The sequence below is a fragment of the Lepisma saccharinum genome, chromosome 8 (genome assembly GCF_977018435.1).
Source record: "Lepisma saccharinum chromosome 8, izLepSacc3.1, whole genome shotgun sequence".
Classification (NCBI taxonomy): domain Eukaryota; kingdom Metazoa; phylum Arthropoda; class Insecta; order Zygentoma; family Lepismatidae; genus Lepisma; species Lepisma saccharinum.
In genome coordinates, this window is record NC_139236.1 from 94,097,404 (window position 1) to 94,118,971 (window position 21,568).

The 21,568-nt window shown below is 41.2% G+C and overlaps 2 protein-coding genes across 5 annotated transcripts in view; both read right to left on the reverse strand.

The window, feature by feature from the left end:
• Window positions 1-2,486: 2,486 nt before the first annotated feature.
• LOC145991662 (uncharacterized) lies at window positions 2,487-4,782 on the reverse strand. 2 transcript variants are annotated; one of them, XM_083127728.1, is made up of 2 exons: window positions 4,680-4,782; window positions 2,487-3,970 (listed from the first exon to the last, which is right to left on the reverse strand). In XM_083127728.1, exon 2 carries the CDS (start codon window positions 3,779-3,781, stop codon window positions 2,642-2,644), a length of 1,140 nt encoding a protein of 379 aa, XP_082983854.1. In that variant the 5' UTR covers window positions 3,782-3,970; window positions 4,680-4,782; the 3' UTR covers window positions 2,487-2,641. The 2 variants fall into 2 exon arrangements, with proteins under 2 accessions (XP_082983854.1, XP_082983855.1); XM_083127729.1 differs by having other exon boundaries at window positions 4,607-4,745.
• A 7,284-nt stretch (window positions 4,783-12,066) lies between these two features.
• LOC145991312 (uncharacterized) overlaps window positions 12,067-21,568 on the reverse strand; it is a 49,775-nt gene continuing 40,273 nt past the window's right edge. For all 3 annotated transcript variants that reach the window (XM_083127311.1, XM_083127310.1, XM_083127312.1), the window contains exons 5-8: window positions 21,001-21,164; window positions 16,915-17,118; window positions 14,235-14,402; window positions 12,067-13,343 (exon numbers count right to left, since the gene is read on the reverse strand). In XM_083127311.1, the coding sequence (XP_082983437.1) occupies window positions 12,559-13,343; window positions 14,235-14,402; window positions 16,915-17,118; window positions 21,001-21,164 (1,321 nt within the window). In that variant the 3' untranslated portion in view covers window positions 12,067-12,558. The remainder of the gene's footprint in view (window positions 13,344-14,234; window positions 14,403-16,914; window positions 17,119-21,000; window positions 21,165-21,568) is intronic.

The following is a 21,568-nucleotide window of genomic DNA, read 5'->3' on the forward strand; positions in this document are numbered from 1 at the left end:
TAGCGTTTAAAACGAATGTCCCTTTTATAGGGGTCTGCAGCGAGTATGCGCAGTAGGAGGTAAAGAACCTTGTATTTGAGACTTTGACAAGTCGATTGTTGAAGTTTTAGTTACATAGTTTAGTAAAGAATAGTTTATAATTTTTTATTATTAATTTAATATTTTACCTTGAATAAAATTTACTTAGGTTTCATGAAAACAAGAGAAATAAACAATTGCATCAATTTCTAAATGCAATCGCTAGCAATAATATTAACACAGCACAGTAATATGCCCGAAGTGTTGTATGGATGTGAAACATGATCTTTTACGCTAAGGAAAGCAACATAAATGAAGATTTTGTGAAAATAGAGCCTTAAGAAAGATACTGTATGTGAACCTAAACGAGATAAAACAACAGGGGAGTGGAGAAGCTTAGATACTGAACTGCATGATCTCTATTCATCCCCTGAATTATGTCCATGAGTGAGGATAGAAATGTTTACAGGGTTCTTGTTGGGAAACGTAGTGGTAAGAGAATTGTGGAAAGGCCAAGACGAACATGGGAGGACAATGTTAGGAAAAACCTAGAGAAAATTTGTGGTGATAGTCAAGAGTGGATTGATTTTGTCCAAAATAGCATTGAACCTTTGGGTTTTTTGATCGATTGATTGAATTGGTTTATTTTACTTCGCTTTTTCTGCCACTTTTGGCTAATTTGCGAAGATGGGGATGAGTGATGACTTGACGAAATTGATGAATGAACACGCGCAAACATCCATGCCTAGGCCAGGATTCGAACCCGGGAGCCCTGGCTTCGTAGCGCGATGTGATAACCACTCGCCACGGGGGCCGGCATCTTTGGGTTTAGAAATGCCAGAAAGCTACATATTTCTTTTCATATCATATTAAATGGTTTACAAAATTATGAATAACGTTTTACAGCTTGTTTTGTTTATAAATATTGATTTTTACTGTGTTAGTGATTGTTCGTTTGAAACTACTGTCTCCAAAACACGCATTCTTAATTTTCGCCGGAAAAAAACTTTTTTGTACACAGCTAAGTTTTTATGGTAATTTTGACGTGGCGATTAAATAAATTCTTGTGTGCATTCACACCTGCAGTTATTTTGCTTCATTCATTAGATTTTTTAAAAAAAGAATGGCAGAAAGCAATTGATAATTCTCTGAATGTTAGTTATCATGGTTCATTGTTAATTGGGCATTATCCATTATGTACTGCTTTTTTACTTATTCTTATTCTAACACCACGTTACGTGTCTCTCATTGATAAGAAAGTAATTGCAAGTTATTTTCCCTCTAATATCTCCAGCACGATGTGAGGAATTTGTGCCCATAAATATCGCATGAAAAGTTCGATTCACTACCAAGTTTGTTGTCTGTTGCTGTCTGTGAGAGGCTCCCTCTCGAGGGTATATTATATAAATATGCAGAAAATGTTTATGAACACCAAATGTTTGACTACATCTGTGCTGTGGTACAAAGCAGTAGATTTTTCTTCGCTCTGAATTGCTTGCGTTTAGTTTGTTGAGATATTATTCTTTCTGTAGACATCTTAATCGTGAACTAAATACACACATCTTGTCAGCCTGTCAATAGTGGGATGTTCGAAATAACAACATTTGGAAGCCTGAAAAGTTGCAGCATGAAGTTCCTTGCATTTGAAACTGAAAGTGCTACAAATATGAATATTATGCTGACGAGGATTGGGATAAATTATTATCCGTGTCTGACATCCGCCAGCTAATCCACACGTGTTTCTAACTATTCTTCATTACAAAGCAGCTTCCAAAAAGTACTGTTTCGATCAATTTATTTAGTATTATTTACGGGTATTTTTTGTAATATCCCCTATCTATATAACAACAGTACATTATTCTCAGATGTTTTATCTACGATCTCGTATTATGAGCTCCTTTATGCATTTATAGATCATACACGTTTTGTTGACACATGCTTTATTCAGACATTTTTCTTGAAATTTTCACTACAATTGAGGAGTTCTCTGAAATAAGATAAGACTTTGTAGACCATCTGAAGGCATGCAGATATCTGACTGCACGCAATTAGCTACATCATACGAATATTTTCGATTGTAAATAATAGGATAAATGTATACATATAAACAAAGTTACGTTGACTTGCCTTGTTATTGCAGAGGATCCCTCATTTATTATATGATAATATATTTTAACCTATACATGTTCTTTCATGTACGTTTTTATTGTTTCTTTAAATGTTGCATTTTTAGTAATATATTTTTTAATTTTATTGAAACTACAGCAGTTTATATATAAATAAACTATGTATTGATAGCCTTCACTTCCTGTTGGATTCACACTGCAACATCTTGTTTCTGATGCTCAATAAAAACCACTCTGAGAGGATTAGCATAGGGAAGGTTCGGATGGGACACATTCACCTCAAACAGCACTAACTTTAAGTATTGCTTTTTATTTTTGATACATCAAACATACATTCCATATTTATAAATTAACCATATATTCAAGTGCGTACAAAATGTAAGATAAAGTGTTTCACTTTATCCCTACACAGTGTTTAATACTGATGGTAAAAGCTTCAAATGTTTTTCTACGCACAGTCACACATACGCGCACAGTCACTCAAAGGGTCGTCCGTCTTATCGTCCCACTCTCCTGTATATGTCGATGGCCTTCTTCACAAATTGGAACATCTCGTTCAGTTTGTCCTCGTTGATGCCCCTCCCCCACCCCCCGTGGGGGGCGTGCAGGGGGATCTGCACTTTGTGGTAGGCGATGGCCTTCCACAGCAGCGCCAGGATGTAGATGGAGAAGTAGACGCCGAAGTAGAGCGGCACGAACCACAGCTTCCTGCTGTACGAGAAGTACGAGTAGGTGGGGCGGTGCTTGTGCTTCTTCCCCTCGTGGTGCATCATGGGGTGGTGCTCTTCGTGCGGGGGATGCTCGTAAAGGTCCTCCGGTTTGTGGTCGCCATGTTTGTGGTCGCCGTGCTTGTGCTCGTCGTGTTCCACGAAGTACCAGCTGGGGGAAGGGTGTTCGGGTTTCTTGTGGTGAGGCTCCATGTGATGCATGTGGGGTTCCTCGTAGTAGCCGAACGACTTGTAGCTGGAGTGGTCCTCGTGCTTCGGTGGCATGTAGCTCCCCATGTGGTGGTCGTGGGGTGGAGCTTCGTGATGCGGTGGGGCCTCGTGATGCGGTGGAGGGTAGTGATGCGGTGGAGGGTGGTGAGGAGGTTCGTGATGTTGAGGCGGCTTTTGATGCTGCTCTTCGTGATGCGGTGGAGGATAGTGAGGAGGTTCGTGATGTTGAGTGTGCTTTTGATGAGGTTCCTCGTGATGCGGTGGAGGGTGGTGAGGAGGTTCGTGATGTTGAGGGAGCTTTTGATGAGGTTCCTCGTGATGCGGTGGAGGGTGGTGAGGAGGTTCGTGATGTTGAGGGGGCTTTTGATGAGGTTCCTCGTGATGCGGTGGTGGAGCATGCTCGTCGTGCATGAAGTGATGGTCGTGGTCGAAATGCACGTCATAGTGGTCAGGGGGAGGCGTGTAGCTGTACATGTCATGATGATCCGAATGCCCGACCCCGCCGTGCTGTTCCATATGCTCCATCCCAGGCGGCGCCTTGCCCATGTGCATGTCCTTCGGCGCCGTGTAGTCCGAGTACCCGTGGAAAGAGTTCATCATCTGGGACGGCTTGGCGTTCCCGCTACCCATGTGGGACTCCGTGGGCATGTAGTCGTGGAGGGCCATGTGGCCCACGGGGGCTTCCCCCATCTCGCCCATGCTCCTGGGGGTGCTCTCGCCCTTCGCCGTGTCGTTTCTTCTCTGCGCCGAGTAGAGGAACGAGGGGAAGACCTGCCTGTAGCTGCCGACGGGGTGGTCCGAGCGACGGTTGCCCTGAAGGCGCCGATTGTAGCTTCGTCCGAAGCTGGGGGTTGCCAGGAGCAACGCACACACGATGATCCTCGTCGCCTGCAACAGAACATTCAGTGATCAGATAAGCGTTTCTTTCAAAATCCAACACGGTAAGCTAAAGCTAAGTCCCTTCACCTCTTTAACATTGCTTCTGGTTGTATAGTCACAGAAAGCCCAGCCAAGATGTAACTCAGCCTTCGTCTAAATAGAAATAGTACGCAGGGTACAAAGTGGAATGAGCGCAACTGATATATCCCCCACCGGGACCCAAGCCTGAGACTCCATGATTACAAGGCTCCTATAACACCTCGAAAGCCATTGCTCGAAGTGTACGGTGACGAGAATTAATTGAAAACAGATTCAAGGGTAAACTGAAAAAAGGGAAAGCGGTTGAAGGCAAATGGCAGGCTTGTTTCAAATCATTTCTCATTTTAGCTTTCTAAGTGTTAATAAAATGTCACAATTATGGAATCCCATTTCGTACAACCAAGTAGAAATTTTATAAAATGAAATGGAAAATACATTTTAAAAATAAACGTGTGGTATTTTCAGTTCTACTTCCACGCGTTATCACATTTTTCCAACAAATAGTTTATTGAATGTAACCACATTTATAACTAATGCCCTCTTTCTACAAAGTTTTGAATTCACTGTGGTAGTAAAATACTCAGGAAGTATTAATAATATTTATACCTGGACTGGTGCACTTTTCCTTTGTCCATAATTAAACTTTTATCTCTTTCTAAACATTTACAAAAAGTTTTACCTTGATTTAATCAGCTCGACATTCCGTATTGAATTAAACTAAGTTTATATTTACGATTAATTTAGGTGCCATGTTTCCATAAAAACCATAGCCTCGATTAAAATGCAATTGTAAGAGTTTCTATGGAGATTAAAAATATCTAATTCGATTGTTATTACATATTGGAGTTTTAACATCCACTTTTTGTTTCAGTATTTTCTTTCAATTTCTCTTTGATTATTAAGTTTTACTATATTAGAATGTCTTTTAAAATTTTGATGTAATTAGCTTTTATTGACAGCTGCACTCAAAAAATATATTACAACATCTTTCTAACTTCATAATTAATCTAATATTTAAAAAAATATGTAACGTTGTAAAGAATAACTAAAATCAGGTTAAAAACCTTTTTACAGAGTTGTGTTTGTAATATGTATTGGTTAAAACGTTGTGTTTTGTGCCTATGAAGTGTCAATGTATTCTTGCCGTAGAAACTTTCAATATAATTAAAGTAGCCCTATCTTGTTTCACGAGCTCCTTCAGCAAGCGACGCCGAAACAAGGACCGCCTTGTGCCCTGGCGGGTGCGAATGTAGGCAACCGCGTTTCAAATTCCAGTAGAAAGAGAACATAATGAAAAGGGCGGGAGGCAAACACATTACAGTAACGTAGCAGACACGACCATCAAACACGGGCCTCGGGTACTCGTTTGCTTATGCAAGAATCTGCAAACGGCGACTGCTCCCATCTGGCAACGGCTGCTCAACCATCGTTCCTTGCGATTCGGAAGGTTTCGTAGTAACACGATAAAACGAAACTGGGTCTCAAGGGTCAATGATATATTCCAGGCACTTGCGATATATAGACTTTAATACTAGCCGTGGAATATGTAAAACATATAATGAATAATTTCGTGAACTTATAGTTACGGCTCGAACATTTTTATTAATGCTTACTCCACAGGCGAAGCACTGACGACTTTAATTTGATTCAAAATTGTCAGAACATAGCGAGGATGATGTGTTTTTTGAGTCGGGTGGGAGGTGGGGAGACAAATTTCGCTATATATCATAAATTATGTACCGTACATCTTTCCAGTGAACCTAAAAAGATGAGGCCGATTATGATCTACATGGAGATTTTTCTAAATAAATAATTTGGATGCTCTTTAATATTAAGAAAAAAATCATCTGAGCGAAAGGAAAACTGTCGGTGGTACGAAACTTTCAGAAGTGCAAATGCCCCCCCCCCCCCCGTTTCCTTAACGGCGTCCCTGGAAGTAGCAATTCTTCTGTGTATATTAAAATGCAATAAAAATAAATAAAGTAGATTAAAACTTTGCATGTGATGCATATGTAAATATAATAATCTCACAAATTATAAGAAGACGTGAGATGTTGGAATTGATTGGTTGAGTTTTTGTGTCACTTTATGCACAGATAGGCTAATCGGGACTGGACCTACAGTTTAAAGTGGGATCCGAATCAGTATGTGCCTCCACCGGGTATCGAACCCGGGTAAGATGTTGGAAGTTTTACCGATAGGCACCACCAATTGAAACAAGAATATTAAATAAATGAAAACACAAACTAAGATTAAAATTTTAAAAATAATACGATGTATTTAATGGATCAGAAGATTTCCCTCAAAGGTAAATAATGCAAAATCGAAGTGGGCAGGTAAAATTAGAAAGAAAAATTAAGAAAGAAGATATGGAAGCGCTGTCATACGAAAATGACTGACTCATGAAAAATGGTCATGCCCCATCCACCAATAGTTTTCGTATCAGTTAGAATGAACAATTTTCTGCGCGTGCCAACTATTATCTCAAGAACTAAGATCTCTGGGTACGAAACGTTCTGCGTAGACATTTTCTCTGAGAGAATGTAATGCCAAACAGCGTTACGTAGTATTAGGCGAATTGTCCAATTTTCATTCAGTATGTTTTCCACATGAACTAAAATTAAAGCTGAGACGAAAACTGTATCGGAAACTGTAGGTTGGATTTTCTTTACCGATACTTTTCTGGCGTTTTGATCGCTCGCAGAGTTGAATTATCCTGGAGTTATGCAATACTCGAAGTTTCCATTGATCTTGCACCATTATTATGTGAAGAAACAGGACATAGAAGGTGAAACAATGATTGGCTACGCCTCTCAACGTAGCTGGTGTTTACTGTTAGTGATGCTGTCGAAACTGCTGGTCCACTTTACGTAGAATCTTTCTATCTTAGAAATTTGGGATTGAAGCCCCAAACATCATGACTAAAATATGTTTGTATACACTGACTTGTGTATACCGTCAAATCCTCCCCTATATCGAAATCAAGCTTTGAGGTGTAACACCACATAAACATTCACAAAGCATATCGAAATTATGACAAATCGAGTATTCGATGTGCGAGTACCTGATATGTCGTTGGCAAAAGTTACCATGAGTTTAGAATTTCACTGCCAAATACATTCCCTGGGAGTTACCCCACGGTCACTGATGAATAACTACTTCATTGTAATTTTGCACAAAAGATCCCTGCCGATGAATAAGCATATGGAAAGCACCGTGGGCTGCAAATAGTAAAGTGCTGGTCTCACCGTACCTATTATGGTCACCATGAAACTAAATAGCACAAACTCTTGCTATTTTGCACATCCAAGAGAATCTATTGAAAAGTGTGGACGTCAATAAAGGTATTATTCGCCTGGAAGTAGTGAGAGGGCCTTGTAATCAAGGAGTTCTTGGTTCTATCCCCGATGGAGGCACGTACTGGCTCTGATCTCACTTTAAACTGTAGGCCCAGTTGCGATTACTCTATCTGTGCATAAAGTGAGCTTTAAACTAAACTTAGAAACTTTGGAAGCAGTGAGAGGTAACTATACATTGCATGCAAAGAAGGGGATGAAATGGACTGAGTCACCTTCAGTTTTGGTTTGGCACACCCTTAAGTGGGGCTTATGAGAGTTCAAGAAGCATATTATAAGCATAATGAAAAAAATGAATAGTAATATTAAAATCTGTGGACTGGAACCTCAAGTTTCATATTTCGATCCATTATCGTTCCTGAAACTATTATACGTATATAATATCATCGCCTGTAATCAAGGGGTCCCGGGTTCGATACCAGGTGGAGGCACAAGTGGTTTGGATTCCACTTTAAACTGTAGGTCCAGTCCCGATTAGCCTTCTTGTGCATCATCCAAAACTCACACTGAAACCATTATGGCTGACAATAGACCCTTACCTGCATTTGGTTGCCTTGGAGAAGCCTAGAGCGTCCGCTGTTCACCCAGAGACATCAGACCAGACACTGCGCCGTCACAGCCGCGTCTCCATACTTTCATCGGCGGCTCGCTCCAGATCGGACGCGGTGCTAATGTTTGCGTTAGCTAATTCGAGCCACCGTTAGACGCGACGTCGTGATCCGGCGATTCAGAAATGCCATAACTCCGCTCAAACATTCGCCCCGAGAGCCTGACCTTTCGACAAAGGGTTCCTCTCCTGGTTTCGTCAATGAAACAAGGTTACGCAACGGAGGCCTGCTGTAGTGGGCATCATTGTGGAGGAGGGGGAGCTTCTAAGGGGGGGGGGATCTCAAGTCTTGAGCCCTAAACAGGAGATCAGATTGTAAAATATGCTCAACTTGTTCTATTCGAGTCGAAATACACATCACGCTACGACGCCAGGGGTCCCGGGTTCGAATCCCGGCCTGGGCATGGATATTTGTGACTGTCCATTCATCAATTTCATCATATCATCACTCATCCCCATCTTCGTAAATTAGCCAAAAGTGGCACAAAAAGCGAAGTAAAATAAATCAAGTCAATCAATCGAGTCGAAATAGCTCCTCAGGCATGCTTAGGATTTATGCTTTATACATACTTCATAGGCCAAGATCGATATACTATGTGCAGGCCAGGAACTAACAAAATCATGTCCCCCTCCACTTACTGACCGGTGTTGTAATTACAGGGACACACAAACGAATCTGTGTGCATATGTGTGCGAGAAAAAGGGCCAGAGAGAGAGAGAGAGAGAGAGAGAGAGAGAGAGAGAGAGAGAGAGAGAAAGAGAGGGGGAGAGAGAGAGAGAGAGAGAGAGAGAGAGAGAGAGAGAGAGTGAGTGAGTGTCATTCATACAGGCTTCTTGAAAACACCTCCACAGGCTACTACCGGTATATCTGTTTCGAATATACCAAACACTAGTTGTGAATTTAAGACATGAATTTCTTGCATAAAACATGAATGGTTTCTAAAATTTAAAAATAAATTAAAATTAAAATATAAGCAATTTAAGTTTAGTTAGCATCAAATTTCTAATCAAGCAATTTAGCTTTCGAGTACCCACATGACTAACCCGAAATGTATCCCACTGCAATATTCTCATTTCTCCAACACTCTCTCAAATATTATGTCGTATAGTATTTTCTTCCCGCAGAGTACCTCAGGAAGGGCTTCTTGCCCTTCAGTAATCACTCGTCGTTAAGTATTTTTCTTATTTTAATGCATACAGAAGGGCGAAATTGAACGCAAGAGGCAGTCAATGTCAATTAAAGGAATTGTTAACAAGGCATTTATATCTATCACAAAATCCATTTTCTAAACCCGCGCTATGTTGCACCCGAGCTAACACTGTGAAGATGGTGTATTTGTATCTTTCCTAGTTAGCGTTGCTTTCTGCTACATTTGGATAATCGCTACGATGAGGCGAGTAATGGTTAAATGAAATTGGTGAAGGGACATTCGCACACAACATCCATGCTCAGGCCGGAACTTCGTTGGTGAGATCGAAGCTCGACCACTTAAAGCGAAAGTCACATGAAGTAGGTGTCCTTATCTAATTGTTCGAATCTATCGTATCGTAGCCAAAACTGGTAGAAAACTCACATGAAATAATAAAAACATATAATTTTATAATATCAACTAATTTCCGCGGCACACCAGATTTTTCAGGGTCAAGGCCCGCCAAGGGGATTCTCATCGAATCCCATCGTTGCTGTTTTCACGCTTTAAAATCACATCTAGCACACTTTCCTCACGAAGCTGGATCAACACAGGAATTTTGAAGCTCCCACCGGCAGTGATGAATTCAGGAGGTGGACCGCCGTCGGAAACAGGACCCCCTTCCTCCCGGAAAATTTCAATAACCTGGCAGAGCATTCGGATAATAGATAAGAAATTTGGCAACCAGGTTCACTTTGGCTTTCCTTCATTCACTTTAGTTTCACATAGAACACAGTTTTTCCGGCTTTCTCGTAATAATAAGCACTGATTCAGTTCTCATTATAATTCAAAGCCAAAATAATGAACCAATTAAAATCATTGTTCTTCTTGATAGCTGTTAACTAGTCTCGTAAAATCAAATTCCATTTCATTCAAACCCACCAATGGACATATGTAGAGCTGGTGTAATGTAAGCTTCCATTGTTGTATTGAATTTCAACATCTTGCAGCTATTATAACGGTTAGTCAACAGTTCGCTGGGTAGTCACAGAAATTTAATTACATATCGGGGAACTGGCGTACGCAGGATTTTTTTCCGGGAGCGGCTGGAATTGTAAAGGGAGGTAGTAGATACCTGCTTTCTAGGGGAACGTTCTACACAATATGATAATACGACATTTCGTATATATATAGAACTTTCTACTCTCAAAAATTGTAATGGGGTGGGGGGTTAATTTATCACTGTTTTTTCCAGAGTTTTTCACTTTTATCTTAGTTAAAAATGTTGATTTTCTCACAATTTCGGAGGGGGCTGTAACCCCATCAGCCCCTTCTATGCGTACGCCAGTGTATCAGAGGTAAGTCCCTATTTAAACATATTAGTATTGATTTAAGTATTATAATTTGATGTCTATGACATTTCCCATGAGGAAAGTGGCTGGATTCAACATTGCCCACCGGGCATTGGAGAAAATCGATCAATACAAACACACACAAAATACAAATTCATAATCGATGTATTGAATTTCAATCGCACTCCGGAAACACCAATTGCTGCGGCATAAGGTTTAACAGTGAGTCGATAAATATGGCACTGAGGATCGAATGCAGCCAGTCACGGTACCTCTCCTAGCACCGCCATAAAATCTTCCGTTGCCCTCGCGGACAGAGAAGTGCTCCTGCCATCAGACCACCTTGCTAACAAGCGACAAATTTATGTCGAGACTTCGTGTACACAGGAGGATATTAGCATCGCCATCAAGCTAAGGTGTCGCAGCGGAACGGGCCCTGAAATTGGTGCAGCCAGGCCAGTTTAAGCGAAGCTTACAATGGCCATTAGATAAGTGATGGTATATTGTCGAATCTCTCGGTTCTTGGAGGTCCGTTAGCACCGGTTTACCTCAATTCGTGAAAGTTCTGGGAATTGCAATAAGCTTCAGTTTAAGGAACTGCAGTATACCAATAAACTGATAATACTTACAATAACCCGCGAGTCCTGGGCCTATCTACCGACTACAGGCCTCACTCCCACCTGCTAAGTTGGAAAACCATCAGTTACGAGGTAACGTGGGGTCAGTAAGACGAACCCCCAATCGTCGTCGTACGTTTCCGTGGCCGGGTTGCGCTACTCATTCGTAGCTCCCCAATTTCCTCACGATGATGGGTGGCCACCGGTCCCATCACTGGCCGAAATCTGAGAAAAAGGTTGTTGCGCTTCGCCCCGAAGAATCGAACCTGCGTGCGTTTCGTAGCCGGATCCCAAAGCATGACGGCGAGACATCACAAGGGTGATCGAGACAAGTGGTAAGTTTGATGTCTGTGCATCGGAATAAAGACAAAGAACCGTCAACAACGTGACATGTTTTATGGAAAGGAAGCAAGGCGAATTAAGATTCAACTTAAATAGTGGACTCAAGTCTGGACTAGTCACCAACGCTATATTAATTTCAATTCAATTTTAATTTTAGGATTTGTAAAAATCCCATTAATCCCATGAAACTACTGTGAATTTACTGTGAAGAATTTTGGAGAAAACTATACTGCACGAATAGCGCGCGTAACGTTGTTAAAAATCTGTTTTCTCATCAGTCATCTTTAAACGTGTCGTCCGAATTTGCTCAACTACAATAATATTCCTGCATTTTGAGGTATCTATTAAGAGTTAAAGTTTCAACTTATTTCGCTATAGTTAGTTTCAAAGATTTAACTGCAGGATTAAATTTCGAATTACGAAAAATTCAGAGTTTCGTTTCTTCACCTAAAAAACGCAAACAACACAGAGCTTTGAAAAATGACAATAATGGTCAGAACGTGGATATTGCATATTCCACCGCAAGGGTCCATGCAATGAAGTGTTTTCCAAATAGCTGTTGCTCTAAAACTTCTGATACTGTCTGACTCGGAGTGCAGAGGCTATATCTGACAGGAAACCAGGCAGATTTACAGACTATTAAATCGATAGCAATAAACATAACTATAAAATTTATTAAAATCTCCAGTACAAGACTTGTATTTCCTCCATCTTGCGTGGAGAAAAACATATTTTACGCACAAATATAATCACAGCTAAATAACACAAATGATCCACAGCTTAAAAGATGGTGTCGACGAATAATGCTTCTCGCGTGTTAACAATCATTTCTCGTCTGCAGATTACGAGAGAGAGAATTTGCTCATCAATTTATTACATCATGACGATTTTTAAGTACGAAATTAATTCGTAGAAATAAATTTAATTCTCTATGTAATTAAGTTCAACAAGCTTCATTTGTTCATTTTACACTAAATAGTGGGTAATAAATAACATGTCTTTAATTGACTTCGAACAAAAACGCACCAAGTGTCTATCACATCACAAAGCTGCCTATTAATCACTGGGAACAAAACTCAATCGGACAATGTTTGTAAAAACTATAATACATTTGTACTCCATGGTGTCTTTGTGTTAAATACGACGTGAATAACTTAATGGGTTTCCTGCTGGTCAGGTTGGATTTGTGATGATGTGCTCTCTGCATCAGCATTGTCAGCCAAGTCTTGTGTTTGTTCACCCGAGGAAACCCGGTTGGAGATGCGCTGCTGGTCTTCTTCCACGGCTGGCTGTTGCGGAGGGTCTTGCGAGTTGTCTTCAGGCGATCCAACCTTGTCTTCGCTTGCAGGGAACTGTGGCTCCCGCGGATCATCAGATTTGTACTTTCCCTCTTCTGCTGTCTTCACGTCGTCTCCTCTACCACCTTCCACACCCTCTGGAAACCTCTCGTAAAAGTATCCGCGGACAACTTCCGTCTCTTCGTGCTGCTTCGGACTCCGAGCCTCTTCGACGTACTCCTCGTCGGAGTCCTGGAAGGACAGGTTGATGTTGTACGCCTCCGAAATATCCTCCTCTTCACCCGATTCGCTGACGTAGCCCTGAGGGACACCCGTTGGTCCAGAACTTTCCTCGTGACAGCGCTCCTGCAACTTATCATAGACCACGACATCCTGCAAAGGGTTTGGCTCCACGGTGTCCAGGGATCCGTTTCCGACAGTGCCGGTGTCGGGTTTGATCTTGTCGGTCTCTTTCGCTTCTTTGGGGATCTTCTTGACGATGTCGTTGCCCTCCACCTGGGGCCTCTTCCGCAGGTACAGCTTGTTGAAGAGGAAGTAGACGGCTCCCAAGGCGGCACACGCGATGGAGAAGCATTGGAAGGTGGCTCGGATTCCGAAGAACTTCATCAGGTAGCCCCCAACGAGGCTTCCGGCACCTTTGCCTGCGAAGGAAAGGAAAGCTTCAGTAAGTCAGAAGGACATTGAAGGAGTACCTCAGTATCCCAGCAGGAATTGAAACCTTGGCACAGTTAAGGGGAAAGTTTACCTAACAAAAACATATAGCGAAAAATAGACCGATGTTTACCACTTGAGACTTAAAAATTCCTAGACATTTTAATACCAAGGAAGATTTATTGATTGATTGAATTGCTTTATTTTACTTCGCTTTTTGTGCCACTTTTGGCTAATTTGCGAAAATGAGGGTGAATGATGAAATGATGAAAGGACACTCACAAACAGCCATGCCCAGGCCAAGATTCGAACCCGGAACCCTTGGTGAATAGGAAGGAAGAGCCTTCGCACATGTACAGTCGGTTTCAAATATAACATTCACTTTATTTTACAAAAGGCGAGTCAGCCATCTTGGTGGAATGGTTAGTATAGTGCACTACCAAATCAAGAATGCCGAGTTCGAACGTGTCTACTTGATAGATTTATACTTCATCCTTATCGTAGCTACAAACTAGAGTGGTAGAAAAGCGACGTGAAACGAGCACAAGGCGAGGTTCTAGGACTGAAATGGAGAACAGACGAAAACTTATGTATTATAAACAGTACAATTCTATTCTATTAAAACATTCATAATGCAAAACAAAATGGGAATGAAAACAGCGACGATGAAATTGCTTACTATTTTTAAGTTTCTCTACCTGACCGGGTGCTGCGGTAGTCGCTTCTTTGCGAGGGCTGTGGCCCACTCTCGCCCGCCCCCCCCCACTTCAGCATCACTTCTTTGATTACCGGCACCTACATCTACCATGCACTTACTTAGGACGTTGTTCTGTTAGTGTTGGAAATTTCCTTGCAAGTGTGGCCAGGTCATAAGAACTCACCAACGCCGAAGTAGAGTCCTCCGAGCAGCCCCTGAACGCTGGAGTCCGTGGCGAGGGTGGAGAGCTTGGCGGCGTACGTCACGGCGGCCGTGAAGGTCAGGGAGGAGGTCACACCTTCCATGGCCTCGAAGATCAGGCACAGCCAAGGGTTGTAGATGAGGGAGTACCCTGAAAGTGAGACAAAGGGTGAATAAAAAAGGTAAAAAAAAGGTAAAGTGCTCCCCTGTGCATAGCACCACGCCATGAAGGCGTATAGGGGGTGTGGGGGTAACGCCCCACACTTTCTTGATCCGGTCGTGAGTGGGGGTGATGTGATCAGCATCACGCCCCTGACCGCCTTTACCCCCCCAGGGTTTCCCCCAGGTACCCATGTTATTCGACGCTGGGTGGGCGCCGGGGCCGCTTCCAAAGGGTGAATAGTAGAAATAATAACAATAATATAATAATTATGATCATGTTATGATTATTATTACACAATAATACCTATTATATTATGATACGAAACTGATTTTAAGGTTCAGCACCTTTCTAAACATGTAGCTGTTTCCATAGCGATCGTTTCAGATGTTTATTTTAGGACATGAAATCAACACACTTTGTTGCACCTTTTCGTGAGATTAGCACATTTATTCTCTATACTCTTATTTTGTAGAGCAGAACGAGAGCTATAAGATGGTGTAATATAATCATTGCAGCCACAATTGTTCCCAAGATAATGTAGCAAAACCCGCGAGAGAAAGCACAAACTTCAACAAAACCTTTTCGCCAGAACCACCGTTCTCTCTGCGGTCCGCGCGCATTATGTACAGAAGGCAGTGGCACAGGAAAAGAGTTACGAAAATCCCGCTGAACACAGCATTGGACAAACCCCCATCCTAAGGTGAAAACACTGAACCCGACGACCCAAGAAACCGCCAACGAGACCAACCACCGAACCGACAACCCGGTGCCTAACGTAGAGGAGAACCCTGCCCTCACCAGATCATGGTTCTAAGAGTAGAATGTTGGCACTTGCGATATAAAGACTTTAATACTAGCCGTGGAATATGCAAAACATATAATGATTAATTTCGTGAACTTATAGTTATGGCTCGAACATTTTTATTAATGCTTACTCCACAGGCGAAGCACTGACGACTTTAATTTGATTCAAAATTGTTAGGAACATAGCTAGGATGATGTGTTTTTTGAGTCGAGTGGAAAGGGGGGGACAAATTTTGCTATATATCATAAATTATGTACCGTGCATCTCTCCAGTGGACATAAAAAGATGAGGCCGATTATGATCTACATGGAGATCTTTCTAAATAAATAATTCGGATGCTCTTTAATATTTAAAAAAAAAGTCATCTGAGCGAGGGGAAAATTTTCGGTGGTACGAAACTTTCAGAAGGGAAATGCACCCCTGGTTTCCTTAACGGCGTCCCTGGAAGTAGCAATTCTGCTGAGTATATTAAAATGCAATAAGAATAAATAAAGTAGGTTAAAATTTGCATGTGATGCATATGTAAATATAATAATCTCATAAATTATAAGAACACGCAAGATGTTAGAATTGATTAGTTGAGTTTTTGTGTCACTTTATGCACGGACAGGCTAATCGAGACTGCGACATTTGCTCACCAGATGACGCAATGCGCAGGAAGGGACGAAAGCTGTCCGCTGGATGAGCCTACCTGGTAACTCTTAGTATCAAGCACCCCATTACTTCTACCCCTGGAAATATCACCCTAATTATTCTACACATTTTCCTTGTATTCCTTTATATCATCTTATATTATCCTTGTACTTCCATGATAAAATTCCAAGCATATCCTTATCATATATAACCTTGTCATGTACGTAACCTTACCATGTATGTAACGTTGTCATGTATGTAACCCAAATCGCCCCGTGAAACCCCCAAAATCCCGAAGCAGCCGAAACAAACCACAACACAACCCATGCAAACAAACACCAATCACCAACCGAGGGAGCCAAAACACAATCAAAACGACCTGCCGATACGCTCGAACCCTCTACGGACGCAAAACAAACCCACTTCAGAGGTAACAACCTCCAAATCCCGCGCACCAGCCAAGTTTTAGGGGGCAAAATACTTTCAAATAACCTCCACATCTAAGTAACTCTTCTACCTAGAAACTTTCTCCACAAGAAAAACCGTGTCCTATGGGACGATACTTGCACCTCCAGTCCACCCATTAGAAACCGCCCGAGAACATTGAATAAAGGAATTTTATCAGCACCATTTTGAAAACATTTTCAGAACCTTTTTCTCCCTTTTCCAACAATAATTTTGCACCTTAAAATCCTTTCTGTAATTATGATCATGTTATGATTATTATTACACAATAATACCTATTATAATGTAATAAAAAATGTATTCCAAATTTAGGTCTAATATCACTAATAACTTAACTTGAGAGTTCAGATGAGCGAATATCCAGCAAAACTGTGTTTCACTATCGTTTTACATTTCATACAATTAATGCACTGAAATGCATAGTTATTCTGTTTTGTTATTAACTTTTACATTCCTCGTTACAAGCAGATAATGAATACATGCTGTTAAACCTAGTATTTCTCTTCTTGCATCTGTCCACCTTAATCTTGTTAAACTATTAATTGTATTATTACTTGTTAGTTCTATTGTTGCAGTATTTTCCAAGAACTGACTTACCCAAAAGCCGAACGGCGTAGAAAGCAAAGCCTATGACGAGAACGTTGGCGTGGCCTATCCTGTCGATGATTGGTCCAGAGAGCACCAGCAGGGGAATCCCCGCCACGCCCCCCACCGTGATGGTGATCCCCATGAGGGAGCTGGACGACCCCAAGTCCTGGAGGAGCCAGAAGAGGAAGCTCTCGATGTATCCCCAGGCGGACCCTGGAAGAGACATGACACACGTGACTCATAGGCGTGCTCACGGGGAGCAAGAGAGGGCAGTTGCCCACCTAATACTCTCGCTTAGAAATTTAGTGTAAAGAAATCTTAGATAAATCTCAGATATATATTATAAACATATGCTCTTAAAGAAAAAAGTAAATATTTTAGGCGAAAGTGCCAAGCTTCTACGGAGGGGAGGGGGAGCATCCCTCTTTGCTTTCTAGCAAATTTCTTGTTAATAAATTATGTGTAGTTGTTTTAAATCTGCTGTACGAAAACATGTTTATTAGTCTCTGAACCACACAGAGGGGAAATAAGGGGGACAGAGAACATTGGTGACATGGAAGTTGGAATTCTTCTAATTCAGTGATGCACACTCTATATACGCCCCTCTTTCATACCCATCAATACAATAAAACAGTGAGATGGAATGAGGTTCTTTCTTTCCCCACTGAACTATCACAAGGCTTTCCCACACCTAATCAGAAGGTACGCCCATGACGTTACTTCCTACCTACCCTGCTTCTCATTTGATATTTTTTCTCTGTTGGACATCCTGGTATAAAATGGATTTCTCTGTATTCTGAGAAGTGTGAACTATATAAAATGGTTCTAAAACTACTCAATATTGCAGAATGCAGACTTCTGTAAGCCTGCCTCTCACCACAATAAATCCATTCATCTATGCAAGAACGAAATCGAAATTTTTGCAAAGTCTAAAAAAAATCGTTAATGTTATTTTTGGAGGTTTTTGGAGGTTCACATTAAAATATTGCATAGTTCGAGGGGGCGACATGGGCAGGTGTATGGTCCACTTTATGCTTAAATAGACTAATCGTGACTGGACACACAGTTTAAAGTGCGGTCCGTAGCAGTGTGCCTCCACCAGAGATCGAACCGGGACCCCTTGATTACAAGGCAGCAGCGCTAATCTACGCATCGGGGCAGGATCAAAATGAGCAAAAACGCCATAAAGAAAAGCTGTTCATCTTATTTTCTCCACGCTCTGTAATATAGGGCGACATTCTGTACACCTCCCCCTTCCCACAGACACATGCGTTTCCGCCCTCATTATTGCGCTGCTGCTTATGGAAATATTTGGAGGGCCTCCCCCATGGCGCAGTGGTAGCGTCATTGCCTTGTAATCAAGGGGTCCCGGATTCGATACCCGGTGGAGGCACAAGTGGTTCGGATCCCACTTTAAACTGTAGGTCCAGTCCCGATTAGCGTTACTGTGCATTAAGTGGACTTATATCCAACTCAAACCAAACAAAACCAAATGGAAATATTTGGTACTCTCTTCTATGGCCGTAATAAAGAGTTCGATTTTCTCGCCAAATAACCTGGAGTTAGTTCTCAAAGATTCCGCGCGAGGACACTACAAGGCAACAGTCAATAAGTGACATCTGCGGGGAAAGTATGAACTACGTACAGAAGAAGATCGGATTTATCATGTAGTGCAAGGTGCGAGCACGTAATAAAGCGAGCCAGATAAACGATGTACTTTGACTTTGGCTGTAGGACGTCGTACTGACTTTTTTGAGAGCTACCACATACGCGTGTATGACTGCACGAGCAATGGCGGCGATAAGGACTCCCAAAACCCCGCAGTTCGGGGCCGAGTGTTGAATTTGTAATATTTGAGTGATATGAATTTTTCCATTGAGTTGAAAACTGTGACGAAAGTTCAGGGAAACGCTATCACATCCGGCAAACAAAATTTCCTGTGTAAAACTTCTTGATACGTCTTTGCGATCAAAGAAAGGGTCCTTCAAATCGAGAAGTTCCTATTGTATATCGAGTGTATTTTTTTTTACCATTAAAAATACTTAATACATTTTCCATTCTCAAACAATTCACACAATGAGGAGAACCTCCCCGATGTCGCAATGGTAGCGTCGTCGCTTTGTAATCCAGGAGTCCCGGGAAGCATCTGGATGGAGGCACGCAGTGGTTTCGATCCCACTTTAAACTATAGGTCTAGTCCCTTTCTGTGTATACAGTGCAGGGTGCGAAATCATGGGGTACAGGGGGATTTCTCCCACCAACAATCTTGACCTCAAAAATCCCCCCAGAAAAATTTCCAGGAGGGGGAGTTTTTGTTATAACAACAAAATATTAGCAACTAGTTACTAAGAACAAAATACAATAGTGTGGTTGTGAGTGCAGAATGATTTATCTCTCTCTCTCTCTCTCTGTCTCTCTTTCAAGAGATCATTAACAGATATACTTTCCATTAATAAAAATATGAGCACAAGAAAAGCAAAACAAGAATATAAGTCACATATAATTATATATTCTAGTAGTTTTATATTAATAGAGCAAAAGCTTGTAATAATAAAAGTATTTCGTAATTTATTGACATCTTTAACCATTTAATTCGCAAAGGAATTACTTTCTTACTTTATATCTGATATGTAAGTAACGAATTAATTCCATTATGTCTATTTAATAATAATGTTTTATTTAATTATTTAGTAATTATTTCAGTTATATTTAATAACATTATAAATATCCTTATCATAATAATGTATACACTATACACACACAGACACACAAATACACACACACACACATAAAATATACTGCTGGACAAAAAAAACCGGACACTTGCATTTTTTGTGATAACGCATACATTCTGATTCGAAGGCTAACTAAATTATTGGAAATATATTCAACAGAAAACAAACTTTGAGGATGTTCTAGATACACTAATAAGTTAAATTAGAACAAAAGCGAAAGTTACAGAAAACTACCAAACTGAGAGCGTAATTCGTAAGTAATTGCAATTCAGATGTCAAATATTAAAGTGTCCGGTTTTCTTTGTCCAGCAGTATATATATTTGTGTATGTAGATTAAGATCTTCCTTCCCCCCCCCCCCCCAGTCTTCAATGATTTCGCAACCTGAGACAGTGGACTTAACAAACTCCAGCCCATGCACTGATGAGTTGCTTGGACTTTTAAACACTGTTCTGTGTACGTATTCAAAGTAGTGTATTATGATATGTGGTCATGTGCAACACCTGTGAAAATTATTTACCGGTGACTGAAGCTTTACCCTGTTTCGAATTTATTAACACAGCGCGCTACGACGCCAGGGGTTTCTGGTTCGAATTCAGACCTGGACATGGGTATTTTTGTCAGGGCATCTTCATCAATTTCATCTTATCACTCATTCTCATCTTCGCGATTAGCCAAAAGTGGCAAAAAAGCGAAGTAAAATAAACCAAATGAATCAATCCATTCCTAGTCTGGCAAGGACTTCGACGCTGTGAAGGCAAATTAGAGGAGAAAACAGAACCTGAGGGAGGATTATTTTAGATCTAGCTTGTCACAATTAGCCATATTTGATACTTAGAGTAGTCAACTTTAAATTTTTTGTGCTGTCCCCTCTGGCAGGGCTGTTAAAGATCCAGGAATTTTAAATAAATTCAATTCCGGTCCAGGAGAGAAAATTAGCAAACGTAAATGGGTTCTGGACCGTAAAGAACCTTTTTATCTGTAAAGTATTTCAATTCGGTCCGAATGAATTTAAATATGATTCAGGAAACTTTTTTTCAATGAAACAATAAGCAACTTGGGACCGAATTTAAATTATAAGAGAAAATAGGTTCCGGTTCTGTTGGAGAACCCAATAGAACCCATTAACATGTATCGATTCTTGGACTTTTAACAATCCTGCCCTCTTGTACAGTCACGGACACTGCCGGCTTGTAACGATTCCATTGAAAGTCAATGTATTCATTACATGCCGGCAGTGTCCGTGACTGTACAGCTTATATGCAACCGTCGGCCCCGAATGGTATGGTTCTGCTCACTGACCAAATCAGGGTTGGCCAGTTATCCCCCTCCTCGGAATAAATACCCAGAGAAGCTCTTACCGAGGACGAAGATGGCGACGAAGAGAGCGAGGGCCTCCACGTTCTTGAGGATGGAGAAGACGTCCGAGACGATGTTCTTGGCGGGAGGCTTGAAGTCCAGGTTGATGGAGAGGATGAGGAAGGCGGTGGCGATCTTCAGGCCGGCGTACAGGTAGAAGGCGGGCCTGCAACAGAGAGACACTTTTTAGTTCCACGCTCGTCCGAAAAATGAGCCTTTGCGAGCAAACAGGAGCGTGCTCGGGGCTATCGTAAGGACTTCGTTTGAAGCAGTCAGCGTTACATTTAAATATATTTTCAACTGTCAGACTTTTCGTTTTAAAGCTTGGCAAGAGTGAAGTTATAACCTCGAGTAATACCTTCCTAGGCAATTTCGTGTCAAATCAAGCAGTAATTGTCTGAACCTTGACATCTCGGAAATTTATAATTTTTGGTACAGTGGTAGAGCCCGTGAACTTGACAAAAACTGTAAAATTTCAGATTTTGGGGGCATTTTGTTCTAGAGCTATTGACTTCCAAACACTCAACAATCCTAATATTTTAACAACATTTTGAAATCTTTAAACAGCTG